This window comes from Pygoscelis adeliae, unplaced genomic scaffold (assembly GCF_000699105.1).
Source record: "Pygoscelis adeliae isolate BGI_AS28 unplaced genomic scaffold, ASM69910v1 Scaffold186, whole genome shotgun sequence".
In the NCBI taxonomy this organism is placed as follows: Eukaryota; Metazoa; Chordata; class Aves; order Sphenisciformes; family Spheniscidae; genus Pygoscelis; species Pygoscelis adeliae.
The window spans coordinates 1,292,310-1,301,354 of NW_008825071.1; the positions used below are offsets into that span (position 1 = coordinate 1,292,310).

Below are 9,045 nucleotides of genomic sequence, written 5' to 3' on the forward strand. Positions count from 1 at the left end.
CAATGTACTTGAAGTCACAGACAGACTAGCCAAAACTTTCGGTAATTGTTCCCTTTTCAGAATCTGCCAAAGTTGTAACTGTTTTCCTTTTACAGGTTACTAGAAGAGTTACTAAACAAATTTAAAAGCAGCATGCACTTGCAGCTGACCTGTTTTCAAGCTTCTTCATCAGCAATGGTGAAAACATAGACAACGACACAATGCAGGCAACTCAAAAGACACATATGCTTAAACGTCACCCATTTTTTTCTGTACTTCAATTCCTTTGAAGACTCTGAAGAAAACAAAAGGAATTTCACTGAAAAAGAAATTGTGAGATACAACTCTTTGAGTGATGGTATGGGGTATCCTGCTGAGTGAGACTTCTGGTCATAAATACCTTGATAAAATGGTTTTCTGTCTACTGTATTTCATTCTGTGGAGGGGATTAAGCCCATTTTGTTCACAGACACTCTTCTTGGCTGTATGTTCATCAAGAAATATTCATTGGCATGCTGCAATCTCAGTTTCATTTGTTAAAAATACATTGAAATGTATTTCTAGCAAATGTCACCTTAAATTAATCTGTTACTTTCTAGATGTTGAGTGATACTGATGTAAGTGACTGGAAGACTCAACTTCTGTAAAGTATTAAGAAGTACGTAATAAACATTACTACATACAGCTGACTAATAAGTGTTCAGATACAACATGGAGAAGGACACTGATTCTTTTGCATTTAAAAATTATCACTCTTTTTTCTGTTATCATCTACAGTTTTAGTGGCCGTAAGTCTGGTTTCTTGGGAGGCTTTTATTTTTTTCCTTCTTTTTTAATTAAACATGTTCCTGCCTCTTTTGTTTCTCCCGTCTATTGGAATATTGATGATAACCTTCACATTTGAAATAAGCTCTCCTTTCATTGGCAACTAACAGAAAAGCTCTCCGAGTTTATAAGATTAGTAGAAGTTTTTTAAAAAAACATTCAAGTAATATTCTTTGGTGTTAAGGAGCAGAATAGTTAATAGTCTCTCGCACAGTCAGAAGTAAGGAGGAGCACAATATGTCATTGGTTTTGCTGCTTCCTTCTTACTCTTCTTGTCTTTTCTTGTGCTTTACAGGCTTACTACCACTGTCTTCCTCTTCCCACTTGTTAGTCAGTCCTCTTTTCACCACCAGTTATTGAATTAGTGTGGAGGAGAATAGGGATTCAGGAGGAAAGAACAATTTTGCTGCCATTAAGATACAGTTACACAAAGATCAAGAACCGTCTTCCCAACAGGGAAGATTTGACACTGACTTTCATTTTGGGACTTGATATAAGATGCAGGAAGCTATAACAAGAGAGCAACTAATAGAAAGTGGTCTTGTTTTGGGGGGTGAGGAGTGGGTTTAATTTTATAACTGAAACCATGACTTGCAAGTAAATAATGTGGTAATAATATATTCTTCCTGTATTTACAGTCCTTTTGAGTGGGACTTTTCAGAAACAGTGCACTGAGTTTTCAAACTATGTTTAATGTCAACTGTTTTCTCTTGCCAGTTCAGTTACACGCTTTAAAAATACTGAAGAAACAACTTGATGCACATGTATTTACTCGTAAAAAAAGAAATTGTGTGTAAGTAGTAATAGCATGTTGAATGGAAGTTTGAAACTTCAAATATATGTCATTATTGGCTTTCAGGGAGAATTGTTAAACACCTGGAGCAATGTTGTTTTGTTAGATGTTGTTCATTCTAAGCTGGTCATAGCCTCAGCTGCTGGTATTAACTGAAATAGTCATCCAGTTAGCTCAGTCTGTAAAGGATTTAGCTTCAGAATAATAAAATATTAAGAAAGATGGTCATAAGCTCTTCTTGAATTCCTCACTTTCCAAGAAATGTGATTTCTTTGTGAATTTTATCAGTCTGCATTTTCTACATTTGTATCAGACATGTGCCTAAGTATTGAAAACTTATTTTATCATCTGTACTGAATTAATATATATTCAGGCATCTCTTTATTGTAATATCATTCTCTTACTCATCTTCTGTTGCAACAGCTTGTTGCTTGTCTTTAAAACCTGAAGTCAGATGTTTTGTCTTTAGTTGCCTTTCTGAAGTAACACTTCAGAGCATGTCGCTGACAGCAAAAAAGAGAATAATGTGTAAGGGATCAAAATATTACTTGAATTCAACCTGGTATGAAATAAATGCTCGCAGTCAAGTCAGGGCACTGGATTTCAATAAATCCACTTGGTGGAATTAAGGAAGTCAGTGAGCAGCATGCCGCAACAGGATGTATTGGAATCCCTTTGCGTGGAAGGTGAGTTGGGACTGCCGAGGCTTCACAGCCAACATACAGCAAGCTGCAGTTCCTCTGAAAAGAAGACTACAAAAAAACCAAGAAGTTGTCAGTGTGGTTTTTGAACAGGTTTTTTTGCAAAGATACAATGAGCTTTAAAAAAAATAATTGGAAGTGGAAGAAGATGGGGAGACCACACCAAAATACACAATCAGTTAGGGCTTGCAGAGAAAAGAGAGGCAGCAAGGAAATCAAAGTAACAGAAGTGAAAGGCTCTGACATTTAAAGCAAAGGTAAATGCTGAAAAAGGTACGAGAGAAAATAAAGTGAATTATTACATGAACTTTGAACATCTAGAAAAATGTAAAAATCAATACAGACTGGAAAAAAATGAAATAAAAACCTGGAGAGCTTTACTTCTCATTTAAGAGAAAAATTTAGGAAGTAATAAGGCTGTAAAATATATCTTGCTAAAAGTAGGTAAAGACTTATAGGAAAATTCAACCGTAATATGCTGTGTTGAGATATTCAGCCTCTGGAGATGTTGAGGCATTCTCCTATTATTGTATTTTGAACATTTATTTTGAATAGTCATGAGCAGTTCAGGAGGTAGGCAAAGAAGTAATAAAAAGCAAATAAAAGTAATTAAAAAAGCTGTATCAATGTAATGGGAGGGGGGGACACAGAAAAAATATTTAAATCCCCCAGTAAAATGATGGAAAAAATAGGGAAAAATTCATTACGTGCCTGGGTGTTAATCAAATAAGTAGCATGAAACATTTTTTTTATTTATATTCTTTAGAAAATATGTTTATGAAGTGTGCTCAGTGCATCATTGTCAAAGTTAAACACCTTCCTACAGCTTTTAAAAAGCCACTTAGTTTAAAAAAATACAAACAGAGCCATAGTCCTGCTGAGTTTCATGCATGTGCTGAATTTCAAGCATATGAATAGACATGAGACTACGTGCTCAGAAGATCTCCTTCAAATGTTGGGCAGACGTGCCTGTCTTTTGAGGATCAGGGAAGTTGTATTTCATGGGCTTAAACCCCTTGCATCTTCCTCTAGTTGCATAAAAAGACCCAGGTCTCCAACCAGTTTAACGTCACCGTATGGCGACGGAGAAGGAAATGAGAAGCGCGTGCTGTGAGCGCTGCAGAGTTGTGCTTTGTCGGGGCACTTTTGGCTGCAGCCATAACGTGTGACCGTTGGCTTGTAAAAGTAGGTCCAGCCTCCCAACTTTTGCCAAAGCTATTGCATCTCCCTGAAGAGAGGGTGCTTTCTGTTGAAGGTGAGATTTTTTTTTTTTTTTTTTTTTTTTTTCTTTCTTCCCAGACAGCCTTTTGTCATCTGGAACTAAGGAAACACTTCTGAAGTAATAGCATGTTTCTGTGGCTGTATGGGTAAGTAGAGAGATGCGGATAGAATAGAGCCATAAAAACTAGTGTAATACTGTACAGAACATGGAGCTGAAAGACAGATAAATTCAGTTATTGCTTATTCTGATTCTACTTTAGTTAAAAATACTCTTACATATGTTCAGAAAGAAACAAGAAGAACTGATTGTTGATACAAAGGAAGGTGTAATGGCGATTAATGTTTAAAAAAAATTATGATGATAGAAGAATTTCATGGAGCTCTTTGACTGCTGAGCCTACTCAATGACACGCAGAGAGTCCCTCGCCTGCGAATGTCTTAACACTTGGCTAGGCAAAGCCCTAGGAAAAAAATAAAAAATCATAAAAAGTCATAAAAAACGTTCACAAATTTAACTCCTTTTTAACTTCAAATGTAGTGATGGGCACTTTCTGTTTCTAATCCAAGAGAAGGTAGAAGATTGCAATTTCCTATTTCCAATTTTGGCCTTGCGAAGAAGGAAACATTAAGACAAGAATCTTTTGCCATGGTGACACACGATCATCAGCGATGATGCTACACAGGGGATTTATACTTCCAAACCTGCTGCCAGACCATATTTAAGTCAACTCCAGCCAACTTCTTTGGATCGGTCCTGCTAAAATACTCCTGAAGCGCTGTGATTTTCCTGAGAATGTTAATTGATACAATATTGATTGTATCAATGGATGCAAATACCGATCTTTGTGTCCAAATAGGTGTCTGGACTCACCAGCAATGAGGGGGTTTACATCTTTTACACACTATAAACATACTGCTATTTTGCTCTTTTCAGTCTATACCATCTCTAAAAATTAGAAGGAAAAGATCCTTAACCTCATCAGAATACACTGAAACTGAAAAATGAATGCAGTGCTCCTGCTGAGGTTCGAAATTCAGATCTGGATCTTTAACATCGTAAAGCTTCGGCTCTCTGGATCTGATTGATCGGGTGCATCTTATCCTGGGACAGAAAGAGGGACCCCTGAGGTGTAACACATCTGCAGGCTCTTTCTGGCTGTTAGGAATTGTAGTTCCTGTGCGGCACTTAAAATTTTAGCATCAGTCAGGAGTTCGTAATAGGCTGTGACTACTGTCAAAACAGGCAACAGCACATGCGTTATTTAACTAGTAAGACACAAATATGTTTTGAATTAGGCAGGTTTCCAGGTAGGTTGAAATATTTGGGGATTTGTTAAACACGATGATAGACTTCACAGAGGACTTCGGTCTTTTGGCGTCTCTGGCCTAGCCGTGTACCTGGAGGAGTTCTGGGTGACAACCCTTATCCAAAACAAGAAAATAAAAATCATTGTAACTTGTAAATTTGTTTAAAAAATTTTTAGGAGACAATCTGGTGGGTTTACAATTGAAGGAAAGAAAAACAAACAAAACAAACAAATCCTGCTCGAACACTTACCCCTAGTTACATTCCAGCCTGTCCATATACTCATAAAGAGATGGTTCAATTTACCTGCTATGTCCTCATTAGCAGTTTTCTGTTCTTCTGTATTAGATGTTAGTATTAAGTGTGCACACATTAGGATGTTTGTAGCGTTAAGACTGCTTCTGCAGCATTAACACAAAACATTGTTTCTTTAAGCATTGTTAAAGGAAACAAAAAAACTACATGGTTAATTATAGGCAAAAATAATTTTGCACAAGCTGTGTTCTGTGTAAGTGTTTTGGCTTCATGTGGTTGACACCTTGTTTTCTGACTTTACAGTACCTACTGGAGTGTTTTTGGCATGAAATAAAAGGGAAACCTGGAAATAACGGGGAACACAATTTCATTAGGGAACATGATAGCCATTTCTGTCTACGCCTTTTTTAAGTTCTGTTTTTATATAGTGCTGCCGTAGGTTAAGGAGGAGATTTGTGCGATTCAGCTCCCTTTCTCTTTGTGCTGTTTAAGCTTCAGAGGTCTAAAAGCTTGTCTTTAATGAAGATATTAAGAGAGCATGTCCAAAATGGTATACTTATTTCAGAACAAGGTGTTTATCATATAAACTATATACTTCTTTCAGTATTACTTGACAGCCCAAGGGGGCTTTCATTTGGAGAGTCATCAGTGCACCCTTGAAGTCCCTTAAAATAATGTGTGTTGGTGAGTAACTTAAATGACACAGTTTGCGACATTTATCATTGCATGGAGCAGCGAGGGAAACTTGCTGCTTTTGGAGTAGCCGCACTAACAGATCTGCTGTGGTTTATTTTTGTGATCAAATGGGGGTGACTGGGGGAGGGTCCTTTCTTGCACCTAATTTTTTCTAGTCTGAACATCCAAGAATACGTCTGTGTTACTTTTCTCTTGCGCCCTCACTATTTAAAGGCTTGTAATAGTTTTTGTACAACTCTTCTGCAAGCAGCCCTCCTTGAGGTCAAGACCAAGTAAGGGAAATCTTCAGCCAAATTCCTTTTGAATTGGAAAATTTAAACAACTTGAGGAAAAAGAAGACAATGGAAAGTGGAATCCAGCCTTATTTGTAACAGATGCTATTAACACATGCTTAGTTTTATAGCCTATTTTGGCACCCTTTTGCCTCTTCCTTCTGAAATAACTTTAGTATTAAAAGTTCATTGCCAGTCCCAGGCAAAAGCGCCTAAATAAAATGGGCTGATAGTCTCAATATAGCTCATTAAAAATACATTAAATACAAGTTAAGGATTAAGGATTACTTTTCCTTCATTCCTGAAATGGACTTCGGGGTGCAGATAAGGGGAAGGACAACTTTGCTTAGCGCTTCTGTGCGTTATGACACCTGTGCAGTGAAATTAATGCAGTTGTGATGTGACTGCAGATAACCAGGAGGCTCTGCATAGACTCAAACCTGAAGCCCAGCATACCTAGCTATTTCTAGATACATGGTGATCTAGAAACAACCATGACAGTCTTTGTTTCGGTGGTAGGGGGTTTCATGCTGCAGTACTAAAGCAGCAAAATTTTTGTGGCCACAGATTCTGCTTCAACCAAGTGGAGTACATCCCTCGCTTTTCTTGGTTCATAAGCAGATTTTTAGCACAGAATGTCAAATCAGATAATTTATAAAGTAAAATTAGCAAAATGAGACAGTCTTCCTCACCGCTCATTACTCATTTTTTCTGATAAATTTCACTCATTTAACTAGATCGTACTTCTGCTCGCAGGGGGGCTTCCCCTTCCAGCTTATCTTTTTAGATATTCAGTAGATAATTAAAATTCAAAATGTTAACGGTGCTACTTGTTTTTAGAACCTGACATAAATATGGGCAGACATAGATTTGAAAATAAATTAATAGAGACCAGAGAGCTCTGAACCATTGGGGTAAAAAATGTTGGTAGGCACCTGTTGTAACCGCCTTGGGTACAGCCTGCGCAGGGAAGGGAATCTCCATCCACGTCTCTTCAGACATCTCTGCCCACTGATGCCGGAGAGCAAGAGAAGGTGATACCTCGGTGCAGAAGGCGAGATGTTTCTCTGTAATAATTAAAATGCTACAAAACTGGATAAAACAAACCCCAGCAAAATTTTCTGTCTCACAAGGATAAAATCTCTTCTATGTTTTGAAACTTCCAAAGTCAGCAACGCAACTGGCCTAATCCTGGTACAATCTCCGAGGAAGATATCTCTCACAGGCACGTTTTACCCTTGTGCAGCAGCATTGCCCAGGTTATCCTTTATGGGCAATTATTTAAGTGTCGCGTCAAATGGGAAAGCTGATTTCTAGCTCACGTAATCAGTGACCGCTTTACAAACCCGGGTGGTTCATGGATTAGTTCATGAGCAAAATATACAATTTTTCTGAGGGTCCCGCATATGTGAATGTTGAATCTCTTTTTGAACCTCGATAAACTCCTCTGCCTCGGAACCCTGTGTCCCAGTACAATACGTTCTGTATGTATGTATTTTTCTCCTAAGAGCACTCACTACGCAGACCCATCTGAACTGTGTTAATCCTATCATACTTCAGTCCAGCCTCCTGAATGTCCCTGGGGACCCTTTTCATAGCACATCAGAACTCGTGTATTTACTTTTCCAGCACCGAGCCCATAATATTATATGCCCAGCTTCACAAGCAGATTTTGGCACCGCAGATGGGATGTAGGCAAAAACCAGCGGCTGAAGAGCAGGAGTGCAACACTGCATCTCCTTGCCTGTACCTGCACCTCCTAAACATGGCAGGCACGCGCCTGGTTACCATCGCGTTTGCAGGGGGAGTGTGTGTGCCTGCCTGCAGCTGCCTGCAGTTGAGTACTGCTGATTAACTACAGGCATCCTGCTCACACCTGAAACGTAACTGCAGCCCTCGGGTTGAACTCCTCCTGTGCCCTCCTACAGCCAGGAGCTCCACATAGATGACACAGTCTGGGTCTTCAAGACAAGACCCTGGGTAGAGTATCCTCCCAGGAAGAGGGCCTCTGGATTTGTGTCTTCCCTTGCCTTTCACAGCTACGTCATAGCTCCTCTGCTGTAGGCTGTGCTGAGGTAGGGAGTCCCCACCCCCATGGTTTAAGCTGTGCAGGAAGGAATTTGAGATTTCTGTGGTCAGAAAGAAGGAGCAAAGTGGTGTTTGGTTGCCTAAAGTGAGAACTAAGGACAGGGAAAGACCTACATTTCAGTTTTGAAGACTGCTGAAGTGTTGTGGCTAAGGAATGTTTAACGATGAACTTCTGACTTCTAACAACTCATGTGGGTGCCTCTTCATGCAGCTTATGTGCTCTTGAGACACCTTGTTGAGGTGCTTTCCTTAAGGTGTTAGAAGTGGATTCTGCTGTAGGACTGTTCTGGTTTCAGCTGGGATAGAGTTAATTTCCTTCCTAGTAGCTGGTACAGTGCTGTGTTTGGGATTTAAGATGAGAACAATGTTGATAACACACCGATGTTTTAGTTGTTGCTAAGCAGTGCTTACACTAGTCAAGGACTTTTCAGCTCCCCATGCTCTACCGACTGAGAAGGCTGGAGGTGCACAAGGAGCTGGGAGGGGGCACAGCCAGGACAGCTGACCCAAACTGGCCAAAGGGACATTCCATACCATGTGACGTCATGCTCAGTACATGAACTGGGGAAAGCTGGGCGGGGGGGCCGCTGCTCAGGGACTGGCTGGGCATCAGTCAGCGGGTGGTGAGCAACTGCATTGTGCATCACTTGCTTTGTATATTCTTTTATTATTATTGTTATTATTTTATTTCAAGTATTAAACTGTTCTTATCTCAAGCCACAAGTTTTCTCAGTTTTACTCTCTCCCCCATCCCACCGGGGGTGGGGGGGGGAGTGAGCAAGCGTCTGTGTGGTGCTCACTTGCCGGCTGAGGTTAAACCACAACAGGAGCTGAGGCATTGCCAAGTTGGACACAACACTTCAACACATGGCTCCGAGGAGTGTGAGACTGCTGCATCGCTACCCTGGC

The 9,045-nt window shown here is 39.8% G+C and overlaps 1 protein-coding gene across 1 annotated transcript in view; it reads left to right on the top strand.

Moving 5' to 3' along the window:
* Positions 1–1,524, top strand: part of EXOC2 (exocyst complex component 2) — a 121,578-nt gene extending 120,054 nt beyond the window's left edge. Inside the window, exon 27 of the mRNA XM_009326446.1 lies at positions 96–1,524. Within this exon, the coding sequence (XP_009324721.1) occupies positions 96–189 (94 nt within the window). The 3' untranslated portion in view covers positions 190–1,524. The remainder of the gene's footprint in view (positions 1–95) is intronic.
* Positions 1,525–9,045: the final 7,521 nt, after the last annotated feature.